The sequence below is a fragment of the Musa acuminata genome, chromosome BXJ2-7 (genome assembly GCF_036884655.1).
Source record: "Musa acuminata AAA Group cultivar baxijiao chromosome BXJ2-7, Cavendish_Baxijiao_AAA, whole genome shotgun sequence".
In the NCBI taxonomy this organism is placed as follows: Eukaryota; Viridiplantae; Streptophyta; class Magnoliopsida; order Zingiberales; family Musaceae; genus Musa; species Musa acuminata.
In genome coordinates, this window is record NC_088344.1 from 10,683,207 (window position 1) to 10,706,855 (window position 23,649).

The 23,649-nt window shown below is 39.6% G+C and overlaps 3 protein-coding genes across 7 annotated transcripts; 2 read left to right on the plus strand and 1 right to left on the minus strand.

The window, feature by feature from the left end:
* Positions 1 to 193: 193 nt before the first annotated feature.
* LOC135617177 (CBL-interacting protein kinase 5-like) lies at positions 194 to 3,150 on the minus strand. 4 transcript variants are annotated; one of them, XM_065117162.1, is made up of 4 exons: positions 3,001 to 3,150; positions 2,846 to 2,919; positions 2,614 to 2,669; positions 194 to 2,120 (listed from the first exon to the last, which is right to left on the minus strand). In XM_065117162.1, the coding sequence occupies exon 4, from the start codon at positions 1,968 to 1,970 to the stop codon at positions 582 to 584; it is 1,389 nt and encodes a 462-aa protein (XP_064973234.1). In that variant the 5' UTR covers positions 1,971 to 2,120; positions 2,614 to 2,669; positions 2,846 to 2,919; positions 3,001 to 3,150; the 3' UTR covers positions 194 to 581. The 4 variants fall into 4 exon arrangements, with proteins under 4 accessions (XP_064973234.1, XP_064973236.1, XP_064973233.1 ...); XM_065117164.1 differs by lacking the exon at positions 2,614 to 2,669; XM_065117161.1 differs by having other exon boundaries at positions 2,846 to 3,110.
* Positions 3,151 to 5,429: 2,279 nt separating this feature from the next.
* LOC135617179 (tubby-like F-box protein 1) lies at positions 5,430 to 9,866 on the plus strand. The gene is made up of 4 exons (XM_065117165.1): positions 5,430 to 5,881; positions 6,510 to 6,597; positions 7,778 to 7,907; positions 9,081 to 9,866. Exons 1-4 carry the CDS (start codon positions 5,546 to 5,548, stop codon positions 9,652 to 9,654), a joined length of 1,128 nt encoding a protein of 375 aa, XP_064973237.1. The 5' UTR covers positions 5,430 to 5,545; the 3' UTR covers positions 9,655 to 9,866.
* A 6,252-nt stretch (positions 9,867 to 16,118) lies between these two features.
* LOC135585540 (uncharacterized) lies at positions 16,119 to 18,974 on the plus strand. 2 transcript variants are annotated; one of them, XM_065117168.1, is made up of 6 exons: positions 16,119 to 16,830; positions 17,068 to 17,144; positions 17,231 to 17,288; positions 17,511 to 17,715; positions 17,813 to 18,239; positions 18,317 to 18,974. In XM_065117168.1, exons 1-6 carry the CDS (start codon positions 16,416 to 16,418, stop codon positions 18,671 to 18,673), a joined length of 1,539 nt encoding a protein of 512 aa, XP_064973240.1. In that variant the 5' UTR covers positions 16,119 to 16,415; the 3' UTR covers positions 18,674 to 18,974. The 2 variants fall into 2 exon arrangements, with proteins under 2 accessions (XP_064973240.1, XP_064973238.1); XM_065117166.1 differs by having other exon boundaries at positions 16,124 to 16,830; positions 18,311 to 18,974.
* Positions 18,975 to 23,649: the final 4,675 nt, after the last annotated feature.

Consider the following 23,649-nt stretch of genomic DNA (forward strand, 5'->3'; position numbering starts at 1 on the left):
GCAATTTTCTAAATTCTAATTAGGGAGTCTTCTTCCATTGCCATGTTTGGTGGCCTTCAGCAACATCAAGTATTACATCAATTAGCCCCTGCCATCACAAGATCATACCATCTCAGCTGCACTTATTCCTCTGGCCTTGTTCGAACTCTTTCAACATAATTTTAGTAAACCGGAAGCAAATGTAGCAAGACCATGCAAATGAAATAGTAGCTGGTATTATAAAAAGAAGTTTATAGCATTTAGCACTGTGAATGTATCATCTATGATACATCTGAAAGCAAAAAAATTATATAGAGCACAAATGGAAGATTTATCTGTACTTGCCATACACATATAAAGGAGAAAGTATGTAGAGCACAGATGAGTGGCTTAACTGTGCTTGCTATACAATAGATCCTTGGATGATGCACCACACATCTCTGGAGTCATAAAGAGAGTCTCTATGATGCTGTTGTTTCGGTGGAAATTCACATGGAAATTAACCAGGATACCAGAATGTGATGCTTACGAGAGCAGATCTTGTTCTTTAGAGCTGCAAAATCAGAACCAAGAAAAAAAAAAGATAAAGTTGGATTCATGTCTCAGGAGACAGGGCCAGACATTAAGTTTGGCTGAGGTGCTGGTGGCAGAGGTGGTAGCTGGTGCTGATCTGCTCCTTGCCAAGCCCATACAATGTCCTTGAGATAAGGTTTAAGATCTTGGTTGCAGAATTTCTGGTACTCCATTGTGTCTCCGGATGATTTCTTTACCTCAACAACATAAAATGCAGGTGTGACCTCAAAAATCTCTGCATCAATTGCAAGTTGCCCTTTCCTTCCGTCTTTTCTTCCCTCTAACTTGACCAATCCGTCCTTCTTCTTTACCTTGAAATGCTCCATTTCAGCAATCTCTTCAAGCTTTGACACTATTGCTGAAGCTGGCTTCTGGGTTGTAAATCTGGCCTCCTGCTTTTCTCTATTTCCCGTCTCAAAGAGCCCTGAAAGATCAAATCCTGGGGACAGAGCGATGATGTCAAATGCATTTAGGCTGGTAGGTTTCATGGGCTCAGACATTTCTGCTTTCTGAGTGCGATCATCATTGTTGATCTCAATGCTGAAAGCTGAAATCACATCTTTCAGGTTGCTCAAACTTTCTGATGGGGTTGGTGCCACCGCCGGCTTGAATCCTTTTTGAAACCATGGATTCTCTACCAACATCTCAATTGTGATTCGAGTGTTGGGATTGGGGTCAAGGAGTCTGGTGAGGAGCTTTCGGACATCGGAAGGGAACCGATGAGGGAACCTAAACTCCCCTTTTGTTATTTTTCTGTACATTTCAATTAGGTTTGAGTCATGGAATGGTAGGTAGCCTGCCAATAGAACATAGAGGATTACTCCGCAGGACCATATATCTGCCTTCGCGCCGTCATAACCCTTTTTGTTGATGATCTCGGGAGCAACATAGGCTGGTGTACCACATAGCGTGTGGAGTAGACCATCTTGCCTCTGTGACTCTTTGAGGGCACTCAGTCCGAAGTCCGACACCTTAAGGTTTCCATTCTCATCGATGAGGAGGTTCTCGGGCTTAAGATCGCGGTGGTAGACACCACGGCTGTGACAGAAATCAACTGCCCCAATCAGTTGCTGAAAATATTTCCTCGCAGCATCCTCTTTGAGGCTTCCTTTTGCAACCTTGTTGAAGAGCTCACCACCTTTGACATACTCCATCACAAAGTAGATCTTGCTCTTGCTGGCCATGACCTCATAAAGCTGCACGATATTTGTATGGCGAACGAGGCGCATAATTGAGATCTCCCTTTTTATCTGTTCAATCATTCCCACACGCGTCACCTTCTCCTTGTTGATGACCTTAATGGCGACATTCTGGCCTGAAGCCAACCTCCTAGCATGGTATACCTTTGCAAAGCTGCCCTGCCCAAGCAATCTTCCAATCTCGTAGCGGCGCATCAGTATGGTTCCTTTCTTCTCCATATCTTTCTGCTTGAAATGGAGATGACAACAATGTGATCAAATTATTGATGCACAAAGCACATCTCTCCGAGTGTTTCTTCCCTCCATAAGACATCACATAAGAAAGGGCAAGGACCAAAATCCATGCCTCTTGGCAGGTGCGATTGGAACCTGCAGAGACAGAAGCAGAGGTAGAGGTAATTCATGTTGTTTTTCTAGTTCTTTGAATGTAAGGCCATAAATTTTTGGCTCCTTCCCAATTGTTGTCGAGAAATTTACTGTCTAAAGATAGCCAGGGGTGATGCCTCCACTGTCTTAATTCTCCAGGCCAAGGTTGTGGATGGTATCTTAGATACTATTCTAGGCAAGGATGGGTTTAGGCTATTTGCAGGAGAAATGCTTATCCTGGGAGGAGCAACATTTTAGGCATCAACAAAAATGATTCTTCATTTGCATAGCAATACAATATAAATGTGTATTTTTGAATTATATTGAATGTGGCCTCTGCTAGATTATTGCAAACAGTTGTCTCATAAATGGTAAAAATGAGACAAAATAAACTCCAGCGATTTAACATGTAGATTCATTTGTGGCTCTCTTTGTTCACATTTCTTTTATCTTCTTGTTCTGTAGTTCTGTTTAATTTAAAGAACTCTCCACTTACAGTTTAATGTTGTTCCTCAAGCATGTTTGCTTTTAATCTGCAGTGATTCAGCTAGCCTGCAGGATGAAAGGACATAAGAAGATGAAGAAGACCAGATGATGCCTTAGGAAGTAGGAAAGAAGAAGCACACGGAGAATAAGTGTCATCTCAGCTCATCGGCTTCGAAGAGAAGACATTGCAGGAAAGAAAAACACTGAAGATGTTAAAAAGGCCAGGATCTTTGTTGTCTAACCTTATCGAAGCATTTGTCCAGCTTTCCATCATCAGCAGGAAGCTATGAACGGTCTTCTGCAGACTTCTTGTATCCTACGAAGTCAGTCCTTCGGTAACATTCATCATAGTTTCAGTTGACACAATTTCTTGAGATACCCAAGAATGAGCTGATACCTGCAGTTTGCTCCTTTGATCTCTGCAACCCGGGAGACTTCATATTGTCAAGATTTAAGAAACATGGCTCCGAGATATGTGGACAAGGATGCAGCGCTAAGCTTTCCTGTCAAAGAAACAGCTTCAGTTCTCTAAGATATGTGTTCGCAGTGCAGCCTAATGTCACAGCAGCCAAGCGTGGTCCCTATTTTGTGGATGTGTGTATCTCCTGTTAAGCCCTCAATTCTTCCTTGGAAAGAGATGGGAGTGTGATGTGCTGTGTATCGGCCCAAATGAGAATGCCAGGTGGATTGGCATGGCACCACAACAGTAATTGGAATTGAATACTCCCAATATTTCGATATCTTTGGGGATGTGGAGGGAGAGAATTGGTGGCAGACAGCAGCTCTTGAGGAATCATGGTGGCTCACTTCACGTGGGTGAGGCAAGAAAGACAGGAACACATACCATTCTGCCATTTGATATCCCTTGGCATCTCATCTCATCCCAGTTGGAAGTAATCTGGATTGATCACCCTTCTTTCTTTCAGGCCACAAGCTAGGAAGCCTGGCCAAACTTGCTGATTTTTATGTGCTCTTCTTCTCCGATCCTAGTCCACAGGATTCGGAACACTGCCAAACTTGTAGCTTTCTGCCGTGGGTCTCATACTTGGGTGCCTCAGAATTCTAACTTCAATAAAGTGGCAGTTGTGTTTTAGACAGGGAAGTAACAATAATTTGAGGCTAGGATGAGAAAGTTTGTATTAAATCATTGTCATATTTATTGAGTGTAGATGCAACTTGGTTAATTGTTTGCATTATTGGGGCATTGACAATGATTCAGAAGTTTTCTTCTCTTTTCCTGCATGAAAAATGCCATCATCCCTTGTGTGACAAGACAGATTAAGTTCAAGTCTGGTACATGATGAGTATGTGGAAATTACATAACTGAAGAAGATCTCGGTGATTTGTTGTGGCAGTGATCGCCACAATATGAATCACATAATTTTCTTTGGCTCGCTTATGTGTCATTTGCTGTCCCAACAGGGGGAGTCAATGAGGAAGAGAATGTTGATCATTCACACATCGAATTCATAGTCAACGCTAGTCCAATCCAACACTTCGCCTGCCTTATATTACATTCGGTTTGATTCGATTAGGCTTGACCAATTTTAGCCCTAAAGTTGATTGGATTGAGCAAGTGGATTCAGGTCGAACCCAACCATTTCAAGTTACAGGCCCAAACCGATTTCCACATTCAACGTTTGCACACATCTTAGGCTGCTGATATATAGTTAGAGAAAGAGACGTACAATTATGGAATGTTTTAGGTATTTGATAAACAACTGATGAAAATTATATTTTAAATATGTATTGATGTCAGTAATGTTTGGTAAAATTATATTTTAAAAATATATCGAATATTTTATGATAAATTTATCCTTCTAATATTTTTAATGTTTATTCAAAAAATCAATATCTATTTTTAAAATGAATAAGTAAAATAAATAAATAAATAAATGCAATCTAATAAAAATTTTCATACTGTCCAAATATATAATAAATAAAAAATATAATTATATATATATATATAATCTTTAAAATAAAAAAAAATTGATTCATTACTATATAATTTTGATAACATTATAATTTTAGATAAAATCATAAGATACTTTTAAAATTAAAATAATATTAATATCTTGTAAATATTGAAATATTAATATTATTCTGATATAGCATTAGCATTTGAGGATTTTCGATACGACATTCAAGTCAAATATGATTTAAAAATAATTTATTAAACATTAATTCATATTTAAAATATGCATCGGACTCTATATTTCAAATATATTTCCAAATACACCATTAATAATATGCATTACTTTTTAAAGAATAATATGAATCTAAAAATATATCGGATAATATTATGATTTTTTTTAGGTATTTATCAGCTAAACTAATCAATACCTAAAAAAAAATCAGCATTCTTTACTATGAAAGTTGAGCTAATATCTATCTCTATCAATTCGAAATAAGGCTATGGTTACACGCATCATAACATCATACAATGCACTAACCATCGATGTATCTGCGCATATACCGGACAATACATACATTGGCAACCATTTCGAGTTCCAAGCGTTGACCAAATCCCGCCACGGAAGACCGAGAAAGAAATCTATAGTTTCACACCATAAACAAATGTGACACGACATCATCATTGGCCAAATCACCTGTTGACGAGGACTCCATCATTAACAATGATAAAAGTATGACGAAGGGTGTTTAATTAATAGTTAATACCTCATCGAGGGATTCAAGTCATGAATGGATCAATCAGAATACAATTGCATGAGGGGAAATATAATATTTTATAGAACATTTATTGCTGTGAATTGAAATGGGTACGAGACTGGGAATTAATTGGTCGCATGTGAGCCCATTTCCAACAATTAGTATCGATGGGAGTGATAATATAGTGCTCCGAAACGTTACGTTGTTACTGAAAGAAAAGCGGCGAGCCGAGAAGCGGCGTCGTTTCCGCAAGCAATCGAGCGAGGCAAGCGATGCCGAGGCAGAGGGCGCTCCTATTCGCATTGAGGGGCTCGTCGGCGAGGAATCCGCCGCCTCCGGGACGGGCGGAGGGAGAGGAGGAGCAGGAGGAGGAGGGGGTGGAGGTGGCTGCGGCGGCGGAGGAGGAGGAGGAACGGTGGTCGACGATTCTGCCGGAGCTTCTGGGAGAGATCCTGCGGAGGGTGGAGTCGAGCGACCGGCAGTGGCCGCTGCGGAAGAGCCTGGTATCTTGCGCTTGCGTCTGCCGGAGGTGGCGCCAGGTCACCACCGGCGTCGTCGGGCCGCCCAGGGACACTGGGATGATCACCTTCGCTGCTTCCCTCAAGCAGGTAGGTTTTTGATTTCAACAACCCTTTATGCTTCTACAAGTTTCTACTTTCCCGCCTCTGTATAAGAACTGGGGTAGATGTCTTTGTGCTTCTACCTGCTTCCCTCGTCGGGCCGCCCAGGGAGACTGGGACGATTACCTTCGCTGCTTCCCTCAGGCAGGTAGGTTTTTGATTTCAAGAACCCTTTTTGCTTCTCCAAATTTCTACTTTCCCGCCTCCGCATAAGAACTGGGGTAGGCTTTTGATTTCAAGAATTATGCCGCAGTATAAGAACTGAGGTCGGACCCATTATGCTTCTGCCTGCTTCCCTCAAGCAGGCAGGTTTTTCATTTCAAGAATTATGCTTCTCCAAATTTCTATTTTCCCGCCCCTATAAGAAATTGCTTGTAGAAATTTGCTTAATTTAACATAAACTGAACTCTTTTGCTTAATTTTAATTCAAGAATTATGCTTCTCCAAATTTATCTCCCCGATTTTTCTGTGTACGTTAAAATTGATTCTTTTATAGAAAATTGCTTAATTTAACACGGACCAAACTATACTTCCTGATGCATGCTTATATTATTTTTTACAAGCTAGGGGATATTTAGTACAAAAAATATGTGATTATGGACACTTTTAATGGCAGCCCGGGCCGAGGGACCTTCCGATTCAATGCTATATCAAAAGGAACAAAAATAACAACACGTTCTGTCTGTACCTCAGCTTGACCCATAGTAAGTGATCTTCAGAAGATTGTTGTTATCAAGGATGTATTTTGTGCCGTGGATTGATCTTTGTCTGCTATTTGGTTGCTATTAGTTCTTACGAGTAATCACTTGCCAATTCTTCATTGTTGATTAGTCTTCAAAATGGACTTTGACTTGGCAGTTCTAGTTAGTTGAGCATTCACTACTCCGAAGCATATACTTGTTATCAAAAGAAAAGATGAAAGGAAAGGATAGGTATGAAGACCTTGTAGTTGTGTTCTATTGACCAAGTCTTATTAGGCATAAATATGTTACATATTAGTCCAATTGCTAAGCATAAAGATATATTGTCAAACCTTGTCACCATCTTATGGGCCACTTGCCACTTTTTATTGTACAAGTTGCTTATAAAATATGTAACTCAAGGACAGATTCCCAACAAGTATACGCCATGCTGGCATATCTTTCTCTCTATAGATTGACTAAGTCAACTCATTTGATGACGGAAAGATGTGGATTGGTGATTTAGAATATCACTGGTGATAATCTGCATCAATTTGTAGTGTTTTAAATACAAAATGCTAGCTGCTTTGAAATTGTAAGACAAACTAAAAAAAAGGATGAAACTTCTTTTTAGAATTTTGATGTCAGATAGCAACGTTACATATTTCACATACAACTTCTGTGTGCATTTTTTAACTTGAGCAACTCTAGTTGGCTTGTTTACAGAGTTCTTTTCCTTTCTTGGAGAAAAATATTGTAAATTATTCTTTCTAACTTTTTCAATTTATTATTCTCTAAGTTTCATAGAATTTTCAGATATAAACCATCTAACTTTTGCAAAACTTGCTTGAAGTGACTGTCAAATATCATGATTGTCTTTGTTTAACCTTTGTTAAAAAAAATGTCTTCTTCAATTGTTTGGTAATTCTCTTGCATCAAAGTCTTACAAACTTTTAGGTGAGAAATTTCAAATTTACGGAGAACAATGCATTTTGTTGTTTCACGAGAATACTGTAAGAGTTTGGAACATGAACTGGTGGTTTAATCTTGCTTGATACTTTAATGGGGAACCGATGCTTGTGCTAATTCAGTATATTTCGTTAATGTCATGCTTTATATTCAAAATGATAGTTTACAAGGTTGTTTCTGTTTCACTGAGAATCTTTGATAACTTTTGTTGCATATTTTGTTACTTATCTTCCAGCATTCATGGATAAGGGAAAATTTCTGTTAGCGGCTCAAAGGTTTAGGCATCGTGCTCATGTAGAGTACATCATCTCTCTTGACGCTGATGACATGTCCCAAAGAAGCAATGCATATGTTGGAAAATTGAGGTATGTCATTAGCTAACTTTTTTGTTGTCCTTGTACACTCATATTGACCATTTCCTTGTACACACATATTGAATATGCTAATATTCTTTTGGGTACTGCAACAAGAAGAGTTTTAAGCGTTATAACCTTGTGAGATGCTATGTTTTTGTACATGTCTCCAAAAAAGTGACTAGACATTTGTTTGACCAATATTCTGATGTTAGTTACATGTCTTTGTTAATAATGCATAACTACATATGGAAACTGCAAAGTGCAAACAATTTAATTTTTATTGTGAGAGCTTGTTAGTAATCTTAGCACTTTTACATACTTTTTTCCAACTGATGAGGTCTCCATTTGTGTCAGCATGGTCAAACCAAAATTTTGATAGCATCTGCAACTTCTCTTTTCTCCCCTTTTTTTCATTAATGACCTTGTACATTGATATAACATATGATGGCATGGTATCGCGCATGGATTCTGGATGACTTGCTATACGCTCGATTATCTTCTAGCATTATCTAAAAAAAACTCTTGAATGTTGGACTTTTAAGTTAATTTTGATGACTTTGTACTACTAATATGACTCAGGTGCAGCTTATGGCCTTTAAGATTGGTGACAACAATATTTTAATGTAACTATCTAGCATGACTATACAGGAATTCAACCACAAAAATGCTTAAGACAGTTCTGATTTATTTCTAACAACACTTGCAATTTCAACTTATGTTGAACTGTGTTTATATATATATCTAATAATGTTAATGGCAACTCCTTTCCCCCTTCCCCAAAAATACTATGCCAGTTCCAAATCTTTTAGAAAATTGATTCTCCAATATTCATTTTCTTCCATGAATAGTGATAATTTATCGTCTCTTTTTAGCCAACTACAAATGAACTCTAAATATTTATCATTCTCCTTCAACACTTTAAGTAGCCATTCATGTAATTTGTTTTGGTGGATTGCATATCTGCCATATCTTGTATGACAAGAGCACCAACCATTTCATTGCAGGTGGTCCATTTTGTTGAGTCTTTATTTCCTGAATATTGGACTGTCTTAAATTGAATCTTCAATTTTCAACTGAATTTTATATTGTCCAGAGAGGATTCATAAGTTGTTCCCATTTTCTCAACTTCTGCTGGAGACTACATTTTTCCAGATTTGAATATATCTATGTTGTCTTCTGTAGATCTGATTTCTTGGGCCTCAATTTTAAGATCTATGACAGTCAACCGCCATTTGATGGTGCCGAGCCATTGACCAACCGAGTGAGTAGACGTTTTGCCAGCAAGCAGATTAGCCCACAGGTCCCAGCTGGTAATTTTGAGATCGGCCAGGCATCTTACAAATTCAATCTCCTGAAAACCAGAGGGCCCAGAAGAATGCTGTGCACACTGCAGTGCCCAGCCGAAAATTCGTGCAAAGTGCATCAGAAGATACCCAGAGCCGATGCCTCTGGATCAGATGCCGGATCTGTGGTTCTGAAGAACAAGGCGCCAAGGTGGCACGATCATCTGAAGTGCTGGTGCTTGAACTTCCATGGTCGTGTTACTGTTGCCTCGGTGAAGAACTTCCAGCTGGTGGCATCATCAAATCCTAACCGAGCAGGGGACGGCGCCGTTGATGTTTACGAGCCCGTGCTACTTCAGTTCGGGAAAGTCGGGGATGACATGTTCACCATGGACTACCGGGAACCACTCTCGGCCTTCCAGGCATTTGCCATCTGCCTCACCAGCTTCGGCACAAAGTTTGCTTGTGAATAGAACCCTTTCTTGCTATAGAATTCTGTTGTGAGCAGCATACTTACCAGAGCAGCCATGTAGTTCTGGACTTGGATTATTCCTCGTGTCTAGTGATATCCCATTCCCAAAACTCAAAGTGGTGTACTTTGCTCTTGAACTTGCTGGGATGCTGAGAGGTACATTTGAAATTATTCATATATTGAGATAATATCGAGGATTCTTTGATTGATTAATGGATCCGAACCGTCCGATTAGTGGGCTTATGATGAGCTAATCACATAACAGTAACAATACATTGCGTTAATGCCAACGATTATACACTATATATATGCATACATATATATATATATATATATAATATAATGTATATGAAACAATATAGGGAAAATTTTAGTACTTGCTAGGATTATATAAATCAGATTTGATTGTTAAGCAACAGATAAAATTATCCAACGCTGCCTGCTTTTGTTTTTCTTATTAATATTTTTGTCATCACACATGCTTAGTGTATGTGGGTGTGTCAGCATAGTGATCTTCTCAAGGTTGCTTTCTCTATATATCTAGTCTGGCCTACATGACAAATAAGAATCACACTGGAATCTTGAATTGACAAAAGTACCACTCTAGTTTGGAGGTATATTAGAGATGTCTATATTATATTGGATCAAGTCTTTTGGTTTTGTTTAGTTTGGATTCTACATAGATCATCGATATAATTTATTCCTATGTATAAACTGGAGTAAATTATCCTTTCTCATAAGAGAAAAGCTCAAACAACAACCATCCTGTATCAACATCATAACCCAAGCTTGAAGACAAAGGTTCCAAATGAAGCATTTTTGGAGACGTGTGATAAAAACAGGGCGTGCAGCTTCCTCTTTGTTTCATGCACAGCCAAGTAGGTGCCATTGGGATGGGCATTTGTGCTATGCATTGGCAAGAACTCTTACAGTGCATGGATGCAAGGTTGCACAGAGATAGATGTCGAGGGAAAGGCATGTGAGACAGCGATCTGTTGTCCACGAGAATGCCTGCGTTTGCGGCGGGTCTTTAGCCAAGGCAAGAGAGCTGTGAACACCACCATCCAAACAAGCAGCACATGAGCGGACAGACGCAACTCATATAGAAACTACCAGTCCTCTGACTCCGGTTCTGAGGAGATGCAGCACAAGAAATGGTAATCTAAGACATCCGACTCTTCTTCCTTCAGATCTGCCTGCAATCCTTTTCAGTATCCACATTCTTTCCATTTCAACTGTGGCATTCTTTCCACTCGATTTCAACTACACTAGTGTATTACTTTGATCAATGCATATGCATATACGTATGCATACACCTATACATACTTCTTGCTGTAGTAACTCAAACTCTACTTCCTCTTCAAATTAGGTTGCTTAATTTTAATCCTTTTCAGCCTTGCAAAGATGATCATCCCAAAGAATATTTGAAGTAGTCATACATGCAGGAAATCGACCTCACGTACAGCAACTTGTGCAAAGATTACTGTTTCTTCATCACCAAACGTACTTGTAGATTTGTTGTGGTTGCTCATAAATCTTTTTGATCTGTATACGATGGGCATTTGTCCGCATTATTGTATATACGTACACGCAATGGCTACGTATATAGTTTCTACGCTCTTTTGACTGCTGTTGTGCAGTCGTCGTCTTCACGAGGGTGTGGGGGACGAGGTGACGTCTCCATGCATGGAAATAATACAAACGCTTTAGAAATAATATTCTCGCATCAGATTCTCCTACTCCGATAAAGAAATGGCTCGTGTCAACTCCATGCAGACGTCCGGACGAGATCACGACGAAGCCCTTCTTTTGCGGGCATTTTCTTTTGTCTTCTGGGAGAAGAGTATCATTAGGGAAACCACAAACCCACGCCGTTGATGCAACGAGAGTCCCTCCAGCAAACACTTTGATGAAAGAAGAACTATGTACTCAGTACTACTCCATGCACTGCTTACCTCATCATGATACTAAGCAAGCTGCAAGTGCAGCGCTGGATGTACACTTTGGAGCTCTATTTCCGAGTAGATAGAGAAGATTAGTAGTGTACGTTCTCAAGGTGTCATGTAGCCTGTCACCTAATCCTCTAAATGATTCCCCTCTACGGTTGACCTCGTCTCCTCCCGAGGCCTTCTCTTCCATCGCTATATCCATCCATGGCTGACAACGTAACCCTAAAATAATAGCATGGGAAGAAGGGCCAATCCAGTTGTTGCGATCGAGACGGGACGCAGAAGGTAAGTGTTTGGAGGATGGGGAGAACGATGAGGAGGGGAGGACGTCCGTGGAATAATATGCTTTAATTACAGACAAACCTTCCTTCTCCTTTTGTGTTGCCAACCATTCTATCTTTCTTTTATGCTCAGCACCTTCTCCCAAGTATTCTGCCTTCTTTGTTTGTACCCTAAAGGAGAATATAGAAGTGACTAAAGAAATGCCACTGTTTGTTCATGGTTCCCATACTGTGAGCTACCTGTGACTTGTGTGACAACAGTAGCCATTTTGATTAGGAATCCTGGTGGACCATGTAACACTTAAACAAAGAAGTCTATGTTTTGTGTTCAGAGATAGAAGACTCATTCAAACTTTGGCCTCCAAAGCTTTAGCAAGTCACCTATGTTCATAAGAAAAATGAATAAATCATGAAGGGATGAGACTTCGAATTACTTAAAGATGCATGACACGCCTATCTGTCACCAAGTCGTTATAAGGACCTATAAAAAAGAAGACGGACTAATCGAAAAAGCGAACAATGAGCAAAAGATCATTTTTGCCAAGTAAAGAACTTTTTGATATATTTTTGTTTATTATATATTAGATATTTTTTATTAGATTTGCATAATCACTTTTTGATATACAAAGTTTTATTAGATCTAGTTTCTATATTAGTAGATCTTTGTCCCAAATTATTTTCTATATAAGTGCTCATGTCATCATCAATCATCCCAAGTTTATAGATGACTAAGATGTTTTGGGGGGTCATGACATGAATTGCTCATATCAATGATGGGTCATAATATAGTGGCAAAGTCTTAGAATATCCAGAGGTGAATAGAATAAATTGAACCAAAATATGTTTACTAACTCTTTGTAAAATGAAAAATGACACCTTTAAACATTGGGTTCTCACTTGAATATTTCTTGAGAAATTACTGAAAAAAAAAATGATTAAGATCAAGTGTCTATATTCAACACCATTCCACATTTACTTTATATTATTTCATGCAGAGATCGATGTCTACTTCTGCTGCAAATGAACAAACAAAAGCACATAAGTGGCGTCTCCCAACCATTTGACTAGTTTTCTGCACTTCAATTAGGCAAGTTACGAAAAGCTTGTGTCAAATATTCTGCTATTGTCAGGTGAGCAGTCACAGTCACTCAAGTCAATGGATCAGAATTGTTGACTCTTATGTTTATCAAATCTTATTACGTATTAGATCAGGGAAATACGTTTGTCATGAAAATAATTATCATGTGGACTACAATTTCCAAATGCAACCAAGGAACAATGAGTTGTCAAAGCTTGACCAGTCTCTCTCTTACTTTAATCTTGCTTACCAAAAATGAGAGTAATAACTACGTAGGTTTGATCATTATCATCAGCATCTTATTCTCCTTCTTCTTCTTCTTCGGGGAAGGAATGATTCCATCGTTAGATGGGAAGTCATAGGCATGAGACCAAGTCTTTGATCGATTAATCCTTGTCAAGTGCAATTAAAAGTGTTATTATGTATGCCACATACGCAACATTAAACTAACATTTAGTTTACTACTTGTTTAAGAACAAGATAAATTGATTGATCTCAAAGTCTATTTGCTTTTCAGAAGGACTGTATTAATACTATAAAAACTTTTTACTTAAAAATCAAATATTATTTTTTTCTTTTGTGTTCATGGTAATATGTATTATCACTGTACAAAATTATACCCAGTCAAAACAGTTGAATCTTATGTTCACTTTGAGATTGTAATGGCTACATAAAATTGCCACAAATCTGATAGGAATTGAGAAATATGATTCAAAGGATTTGATCAATCGAACATTCTTGTATCTGCTCATCAGAAATTAATATTTCATAGGCCACATTTTAATCTTATTGGCCTGCAAATGTTGATATACTTGTCATGTTCTAGTAGATTGCTCATCCAGAGATGAAATATTACACCGGCCAATTAGCTAGGTTAATTTGGTCATCGAACGAAGGCGTGAATCAATTCGAACTAGTTGAAGTCACCATCAAAGAACATGGGTGCATGGATCACTTTCTATCTCGAACACAAGAAGTTCATGAAGCTCAAAGTTTGCCCCCCGGAAAAGCCTTTACAGGTCTTCCAAATTTACGTTTAAATGCTGCCCAAAAAGTATATAGTCATCATGTTCCAATTATTTTGATCCTCCTATTCCCATGTAACCTAACCAACCTACCCTTCACGTACACAATGATTCGAGGTAGGTCATGGAAAGAGAATGTGAAGGGTTTAATTTTAAGAGAGCCTCAGGACTAGAATTGTTGGCAAGATACGTTTCATCAGCATATGATATATAGCAGATGATAAGGCTGGATTAATTGATCATGCGTGCTGTATTGCTAGTAAATCTTGATGAGCTGAAGTCAAGTAAACTATTTTCTCGACATTCTCCGGCTCAAACGAAAAATCCTCACGATTGCTTTTCCTCTTTTTTTTTTTCAGTTGATTTCTTGATAGTTTGGCCTGTAATGTTTTGAAGTGTTTGTGGAGACATTACTGTCTGCTTGAAGGTAGATTAAGAGGTAACTAAGTTAGCTGCAAATGGCTCATGTGCATAAAAGGATTGCTTCTGGTGCACTGTGGATCCAGATTGACATGTAGAGTCTTGGTTGATCTGCTCACATGACATGAATTATTAACAGCTTCTTCTTCATGGAATGTTTGAATTGTTTTGTAGCTGATGCATGTTATTTATTTATTATTGTTGGCATCACTTAAGAAGCTGTCAATCGAGATGAAATCTTAATATGTGATCTGTATCCTACTGGTCATATAGATTCATTCTGAAGGCTTCTTCTTGTCCTCAAAAGTTCTTGTTGTGCATGCGTTGCAGTTTAATGTTGTTCTTGCATTAGAAAGCTAGCCGATATATGATGGCATTTAATGAGCCAGGGCCATTGACAGTGCAGTATAACTGTTCGAGGGACCTGCAACCTTACGAGGGGTAAGTAAGCAGTGACGATTTAGGTCATCAGTAAGTGGGACAGCAGGAAGAGCATCCAGAAATAGTTCCTCGTGGAATGTCAAACGAGTTCCTCACCCGAACAAAAATACAAATGGTGTACGCAGAAGGTGACGTGAATGTCGAATCCATATTTTTATTTGGTGTGTGTCCTGTAGCCATGCAGATGATGTACTTGTTGTATACACTAGTGACAAACCGAGGTCAACTAATGAGGCAGATCACGGATGGGCCAGTTGCATCCACGACAAGCTGTCAAAAGAGAAGCGAAAGAGGCAAGCCAAAAGGGTCACATGAGTCCATGATCACAATTCCATCGCTCATGGGAAGAACTAGAATTTCCAGCCTGATGTGTGAAAGCATAAATTATATGTTGCTGCAATTAAGATATCCTACATGACCCGTGACTCTCCTTCACCTTTTAACCTTTTGCGTGGTTGGAAGGAGAGCCTCCGCTTCTTTATGGTGATGCTCATGAAAAGATTATTAAAGAGGAATGATCTACTTCAAATGACAAGGGTTTGTGATCGTGGTAAAACCTCAAGCACTGCTGCATCTGATCCTCCTCACAAGGTTGTCTCGTTTGGATGAGCATTGATGAGAAGTGCGTTGGTGGAACTACACAGGTCCTTTGTCGAAAGAAAACATAGTCGATTAACCACTTAATCTTTTGTTCATGATCACCCAGGTTCATTAGTTGGTGTTGGATCAGATCACCCACGAATAAATGACAAGTGCCCAGCAAGAAATATTCTGTCTTCTCAACATGTTCTTCTTCTACGTAGTATGTGTTGTATGAGGCAGTCTGGTGTTTTGGATGGTGGATGTGCAGCCAGTGTGTGTCTCTTCTCTTTGGCCGTGTGGGGTGACCATCATTACCTCCTCATTCCATTGGCCAAAGAAGTACTTTGTTGAAACTACCTGTGGAACTTAGTCATCCAAAACTGAGGTGGAAGCAACAGTCGTATTTTCCGGAAGCATCTTTTGTCTTGCGCAAAACACTGCGTGACCGCTGACCAAAAGGATTCTCTCTAATTCACCTTATGACAAATGACACATATCACTATGCACACAAAGACACGAGTGGCAGAGAGAGAGAGAGAGAGAGAGAGAGAGAGAGATGCTGGCTTAGGACGATATCGATGGCAGATCATTGTAGGGTTTTCTTTACTGTTGTCATTTGGGTGGTGCGAGTATCGACGCTTCTCAGCCCTTCTTTCCGGTCATTGGATGTTATATAACCCCCTCGTCCCCTCAGAGTAGCCACTCATTCTTCCCTTCAACTGATCCTCCTCCATACGCTGTTCTTCTGTCCCTACACAAGTAGAGAAAAAAAGAATTAGAGGAGAAACCAGTCAATGTAGGGAATACCTCGCGATGTCTCCTTGCGTACTGTATCATTACTATATGTTTTCTCCACCTCCTCTTCTTCCACCTTCAATACTAATATCATTATAATTGTACCCACGGTCTTCTCCTTCCTTCCCCCTTCCTCATCCAGCTGACACGAATGGTCGTGTAGAAAGAAGGAGAAGAAAGGGGAGAGAGATATGGGCGAAGAGGGGGAGGTGGTGGTGATCTGCGAGGCTGAGGATAACTGTGAGGGGAGGAGCACAGGAAGTAGCCGATCGCCTAGCCGGAAGAGGGGATTGCAGGAACTTGACCTCAACGAGGATCTGATGACGGAAGGCAGCGATGAAGAAGAGGAGGAAGGAAGCGATGACGATGATGGGGGAAGCACTACCGAGGTGGCCGGAGGAGGGAGCTCCAGCAACAATAGCAGCACTAACATCAACAACGACGGCAACAGCAACATCAACGAGGGTGGCAACACTGCTGAGGGAAGTAGCGAGCGGGTGCCATCTGTTAGGCAATACAACAGGTCTAAAACACCGAGGTTGCGATGGACGCCGGATCTCCACCTCTCGTTTGTTCATGCCGTCGAGAGGCTCGGCGGGCAAGACAGTAAGATGCTTCTTCCATATCACCTTAATCCCCTTCCTAGCATCTTCATCCATCACTTGTAGGCTTGTCATGTTCGGTGTTTGGGCAAAACTTGAAGGACTAGTCATGGGATTTCACGTACATCATTTTCTTGTTTTTACCTCATTAATAGAATTACAATCTTTAGTAGGTTTTAAGCTTCCATTTTTCTGTAAAATTAAGCTATTTATGATTATGTTAACCTTTTGGATGCTGCAGGGGCGACTCCAAAGTTGGTTCTTCAGATGATGAATGTGAGAGGGCTAAGTATAGCTCATGTAAAGAGCCATCTCCAGGTAAGAGAAAAGGAAAACGAACACAAAGGAGCAGTCTTTTATCTCCATCTTTCTAATTATTCCTTCAACTCCTTTGTTTGAATCAGATGTACCGAAGCAAGAAGCTCGACGACTCCGGGAAAGAGAAGTCCATAATTTCTTCAGGTTTACCTTTGATCTAACTCTTGCTTTACTTGGGAAAGTTTAGATCAGAGTGTTAGGGCACAGAGTCTAATATTATCATGTATATTAGACTTCTTCCCCATATCTAGCAGCCATGATCCGCATGTAGCAATCCGATTTGACCTTTCAGAACTTAGACATCTCTGATTTCTTGGGCTAATCTCGTTCGTAAATGCCAAATATTCACATGCTGCGTTATCACAGTTCTATCGCCAATGGATTTGCACTTGAGGAGAGGTGATCGACTTCATGAGATGTTATATCACAGAACAGCTTCGTACCAGCCCTTCAGAATGGAGAATGGAGGCTACTTCGCATCGAGGAGCATGCATGGACCGGACCGTCTTTACAACCTTCTGCAGCCACCACAGTACCAGCAGCCACTTGAGCTGAAGCCCGGCAGATTAGGGTACCTACAGAAGTGAATGCTCTTTCGAGAAGGATGTTGCTCCTCGCTCTCAAAACCCTAATTCCTAACCTCAGATTTGCCTTCTCCTTTCAAGCAGGCTCCATGAGTGGACGTTTAACCAGCAAAGGGCGACAAGAGATGGCTACTTCAACGAACGAGGCCCTGCGAAGGGATCCTTACATGACATGATCCTCAACAAGGAAGGCAAGGCATTCACGTCCCGTTGGTTCGACGTGAGGGATACCGTCACCGGAAAAGGGAACCCGAGAACCGAGAACCAGTTGCTGGACCAGAGAAATGGAGCTCAGACAATGGAGATCGGTAGCAGGATCGGAAGCTTCGATTGGATTGGGAGTAGCACTCGACCCCTCGTCAAGGGAGTCCCTGTGAACCCGGTCTCTACTGGTTCTGTGGTGGCATGTGCGGGCAGTAGCAACGACTACAACAAGAGTCGATCGAACCTCTACGATCCGTTTGTCATCAACAGTACCAAACACCAATTCGACGACCCATTTAGACTTGAGGTAGTGTTCTTTGATCCTTCAATGCCGAGAAAATAACATATATGCAAACAAAACTGATCCTGCTGGTGCAGCTACAGAGGCAACCAGCGAGTAAACCAACGCCCAACCTTGCAGACGTGTTTGGCAGACGAGAGGCTCCTCCGACGGATGTGAAGAGGCTCAGGATGACTACACCGAGAGATTGGAGCCATAACCTGCAACTCAGCTTCGGATCGGACTCGGTAAACGACGGGGCCGATGACAAGAAGCCACCTGAAGCTGAAGAAGCGAACTGTGTGCTCTCCCTTTCACTTTCACTTTCACCCCCTGCTTCCGGGCAGCACGAAGAAGACAAGCCGGAAATGGAGTTCTTACGGACAGGTAGCAGCAAGAAGAAGGCCGTTCTGGGGCCGAGTACTTTAGATCTGACCATGTCGATCAAGGCGTTGGAGTGAGATCTTTCAAGTACTTGTCTCAAGGCCTTTTTAAGAGTGGGTAATTTTCATGTATATGAAATAATGGTTTCTTTACTTCATTTGGTTGAATTGTAGATGGTAGACCCCAGTTCTTAGTTATATCATCTGAAATCCAAGTGTTCCAGTAGAAATCATTGGTGAATCCAACTAAGATATGAAGGTAGATTTATTCTCAATCTTGCATGGTTATGCTCGTGAGACAATGCTCTCTTATGTTTTGAGTTGATATGGAATCCATCTTCGAGACAACAATGAAATTAATGGCTAATTTTTCTTTAAATTTCTCTGCTGCTGGAAAATTTTACAAAGCTTTGGATGCTTCATTGGATCATTCTGTAAGATTTGTGAAGGGATATTGGCATGTAAAGACATGAAATGATGTTCTATTAGACCTTTACATAGTAATAGCACACACATGTTTGAGTTAATCTGCCACTGGAAAGCTTTCTGTGAAGTTTTGGATGCTTCATCTATGATCAGTGAATGCGGTCAAGTTTTTGTTTTTTTCGGAAGAAAGGATACCATAATTGAACATTTTAGGTCTTAAAAAATTATATGTGTAACACCCTGATTAGTTCCACATCGAAAGTGGACAATATTAAGATTGACTTATAAGGGTCCGATGAGTATATTATTATCAACTTCAGCTTAAGCATTTTTGTCAGTACTTTAGACCAAATGAAGTTGATAGGACAATTAACCTATCAGTTATGACAATATGTCTTTGATGCTTCGTAAGATCATAAGACAGAAAAAAAAAAAACCTTCAGATATACCATTTAATGATATATATATGACAATATGTCTTTGGAATCCGTCATACATATCATTTGATAGAACAAAAATTTATTTTAATTTAAAAATTATGTTAATAACTCATTCTCCAGTTTGGTTGAACATGCTGATTATTTTCTTAAAAGTAATAAGTTTTATGTTTGAATTTACACACACACACACACACACACACACACACATATATACATATATATATATATATATATATATATATATATATATATATATATATATATATATATATATATATATATATATATATATATATATACCATTTGATGTAATAAAAAATCATTTTAATTTAAAAATTATGTCAAGAACTCATTCTCAAGCTTGGCATGAACATTTAATTTTGATTGTTTTCCTTCAATACATGTTTTGTTTTTCCACATTCAGAGTAGAAAATGCATTGAGAAGCTCAATATAGATAGGTGGAAAGAGGATCTAAAGGAAAGCATAAACACACATAATTTGCATTTCAACACCACACAAGCTCTGTGACTTTGCTTGTCATTATTCTGTCTTGTTGCCTATTAATTGATGTTGGCTTATTTGCTCCTAATTATGTGGTGCGATGCAACTATAAACAGAATAGGAGTAATCAACAATTAACTAAATTCATCGTTATATTTACATCCATCTCCATTGTTCTGTGGAGAAATAGATTGCCTAAAGCTTCCGGAAGTATGCAAGAGAACATGTCCTTTATGTGTGCTCCTACACTTCTTCTTCTTCTTCTTCGGCAAAGGTCCTGCATTTAGTCATCAGTATGCATCGGGGACTTTTGTCTTCAGAGAGACATGCATCCGTAATGATGTCTTCGTTTGAGACCCACATACGTTGAGCTAATCACTCATTCCAGTCTAACGCAAAAGTCAATGGTGGATGCTACCATTCTACCAAGAACGAATCAGAACTTGACTTCGGTCTCCTCTTCTTCGATGCCACCAACTCAGCCACCAAAATATTTCCATCCACCGAGAGAAAATGCATGCTTTCCGGTGCTTCCCATCTAAATCCCGTCCACCTTCGGATCTCATATGACGCAATGGGAACACATGAACTATATCAAGCAGCAGGAGAAAGAGATCGAAAAGAGGAGAAGGGTTAGGTGCCAAGTAGCTGTAGAGATTCACGTTTTCTATTGCTGGCAGCGTCAGCTTCATCTGCCCAACCAAAAGAATTTATTCCTCGTGTCTTTCGTTCATGACTCAGATGCACGTGAGTTGCCGGTGCAGATTAGGCATCAATGTAGCATCACATGACAAGATCCAGTTGCAGTGCTAATCTTCTGCTGCGAGCTCATACAGATAGCTTTCATCTCGGAGCATATATAATGCATGATGATGGTGATCCAAGTACACGGTGTTGATGCCAAATTAAGAACACTGTGCCAGGAAATATGAATGTGAGTGGCACATTGAGACTTCATATTTTGAGAGCTTAACCTGCTTGATGTGTCAGCTCCCAGTTCTTAATTGTGTCATTATGTGCAGCAACACGTGAACAGGACATTAATTTGTTTTTGACAATCCGATTAAGATGTATGTAATGGTGTATCACATGACTTTTTCGTTTCAGATCAAAGATTATAAAGACTTGAACCAGCATGAGCAAAATGATATTGGATTCTTTATTTAATCGATAGATGATTCTTCTGGCTGGGATGAATGATTGTGTTGCAGTGCCAGTATCAGAAGAACCAGCAGAGTGACAAAGGCATGCAACAATCTATAATAATCTTTCCATAATAATATGTGCTTTATGGTTCTATGATATGCAACTTCTATTATTCTGATGTTTTCTCACATGTACAATATTTGGATTCGTAGGTGATTTGGATGGCATATTTATGTACTGTGACATACACTAAATAATTATTAATTTCAATTTAAAAGTTTAAGCTGGTTAATTGGACATAATCTATATATTGATGTTTACTTTTACAAGTTTAATTAAGCTTGTAAAGCCTCAGACCTACCGAAAACCTTTGGCCACGGCGGAGAAGGGACATAAAATCTATCATCGTAGAAAGAAGATTTAAAGTCTATCACGACGAAAAGACTTGAGATCTACTATAATAAAAAAGGGACATGAAATCCACAATAACAGAAAGAAGATTTATAACCCACTATAGTGGAAAGATCTGAGATCCACTATGATGGAGGTGCAAGACCAAATATGCCAAAGATGCTTGAGTAAAAAAAAACCTAATTTGTACTAAAATAAATCTGCTATGACAGATGCACAAGAATAAATGCGCCTAAAACACGTAAGTTGGAAAAACTTGACATATGCCAATATAAATGCATTATGACAGAGGTACAAAACCAAATGTATTTAAGACATATAAGTCAGGAAAACTCGAACTGCGCTACGATAAATCTGCTATGGTGGAGGCATAAGGCTAAATGTGCCCAAGACGCATGAGATGAGAAAGCTCGACCCTTGCCAAGATAAATTCATTACAGCGAAGGAAAAAGACTAAATACGCCCAAGATGCATGAGTTAGAAAAACCTGACCTGCGCTAAGATAAATATGTTATGATGGAGGTGTAAGAGCCAAATATACCTAAAATGCATAAATTAGGAAAACCTATCGATGCCAAGATAAATCCGCTATAGTGAAAGCACAAGGCCAAATATGTCCAAGACATCTAAATCGAGAAACCTAACCCACACTAAGATAAATCCGATATGATGAATGTGCAAATTTAAATGCATTTGAAACATGTGACTTGTAAAAACCTGACTCACGTAAAAATAAATCTACTATGGTAGAGATGTAAGGCCAAATATGCTTGAATCGTGTGAGTTGAAAAAATTTAACCCATGCTAAGATAAATATGCTACGATAGAGGTATAAAGTCAAATATGCTCGAAATGTATGAATCAGAAAAACCTGACTCGAGCCAAGATAAATATATAAGGGTGCAAGCATAAAGCCACATGCGCTTAAGATACGCGAGTCAAGAAAACTTGACCTACTCTAAGATGAATTCACTATGACGGAGGCATAATATCAAATGCGTCCAAGACATGTGAGTAAAAACACTTGACCCACGCAAAGATAAATCCACTGCGACAAAAGCATAAGACCAAATGTACCCAAGACTTATGAGTTAGGAAAACCCAATTATGCTAAGATAAATCCAATACAACGGAGGTGCAAGACCAAATATGCTCGAGACGCATGAGTTGGGAAAATCTAGCCCATGTAAAGAGGAATCCATTATGACAGAAATAGTAGCCCAATGTGCCTGAACACCTAAATCAGAAAAACCTGACCTGCAAGACAAAATCTCGAAGGTATGCTTCAAGGCTCTTACGAGAGAGGTTCGAAGCACATCATTTAGTTCGTCCGACATTGGAGCATACGAATGGGCCCAAAGCAAGCAATTGTAAGTTGTCTCCTCGGAGGCACCTTGGACATCCCTAAGAACATGAGCTAGAATCATATCGGGTTGACTAGGATGTCAATGATAATTTTTTTATAATATTTTGATACTGGAAGAAGGGTCCAATGTTGTACGGACACCCATCTATCGATCTTCTCAATTAATACTCGAGCGAAGAGGCTTTGCCCTCGACCCATAATACTTTCATTCGGGGGGGCTGCAGCCATCACTTATGCATATCGGTGCATCCACTTTGATGCAAACTTACTCATCTCTGGGGATGACCCTGAGTAACTTGCTTATCCCTATTATGGTGTTTCTATATCTCACACAGTAGATACAAATGTTAACGAGGATGATACAAGTCATCACCCCACTCATGCCCTAGTTAGTGCAGTAGGTGGTGCCGCTAGCCCAACTACAGTCCTAATTCCATTAATACTCATTGAAGCTTCTCGACCCGAAGTGACATCAACACTCCAGTGCACTCGAGGCCTACCGAAATACCAATAGAGGGGGCACTTTAATCTCTGACTATGAAATTTAGTGGGTCACACTATGCCTTACTTGAATCCAAGGCCTAGTAAATAGACTCAATGAAGAACTCCTTGTAGGTCAAACTATGGTAGATAGATTAATGGTCGGAAGAGATGTGACAAGAGCTCCAATAGTCAAAAGAAGAAGAGTTGGTTGGCCTCATCTTAGGTCAGTCACCATTCATTCAAAAGATCTAGGAGGAATCAATTCTACTGAGCTTTCATC

Bases quoted from the DNA above. Each gene is read 5' to 3' on its own strand.
- LOC135617177 (XM_065117164.1), bottom strand. From the start codon at position 1,970: ATGGAGAAGAAAGGAACCATACTGATGCGCCGCTACGAGATTGGAAGA.
- LOC135617179 (XM_065117165.1), top strand. From the start codon at position 5,546: ATGCCGAGGCAGAGGGCGCTCCTATTCGCATTGAGGGGCTCGTCGGCG. The intron at 5,882-6,509 runs GTAGGTTTTTGA...TTTTAATGGCAG, and splicing joins TCGCTGCTTCCCTCAAGCAG to CCCGGGCCGAGGGACCTTCC. The intron at 6,598-7,777 runs GTAAGTGATCTT...CTTATCTTCCAG, and splicing joins GTACCTCAGCTTGACCCATA to CATTCATGGATAAGGGAAAA.
- LOC135585540 (XM_065117166.1), top strand. From the start codon at position 16,416: ATGGGCGAAGAGGGGGAGGTGGTGGTGATCTGCGAGGCTGAGGATAAC. The intron at 17,716-17,812 runs GTACCTACAGAA...CCTTTCAAGCAG, and splicing joins CTGAAGCCCGGCAGATTAGG to GCTCCATGAGTGGACGTTTA. The intron at 18,240-18,310 runs GTAGTGTTCTTT...CTGCTGGTGCAG, and splicing joins ACGACCCATTTAGACTTGAG to CTACAGAGGCAACCAGCGAG.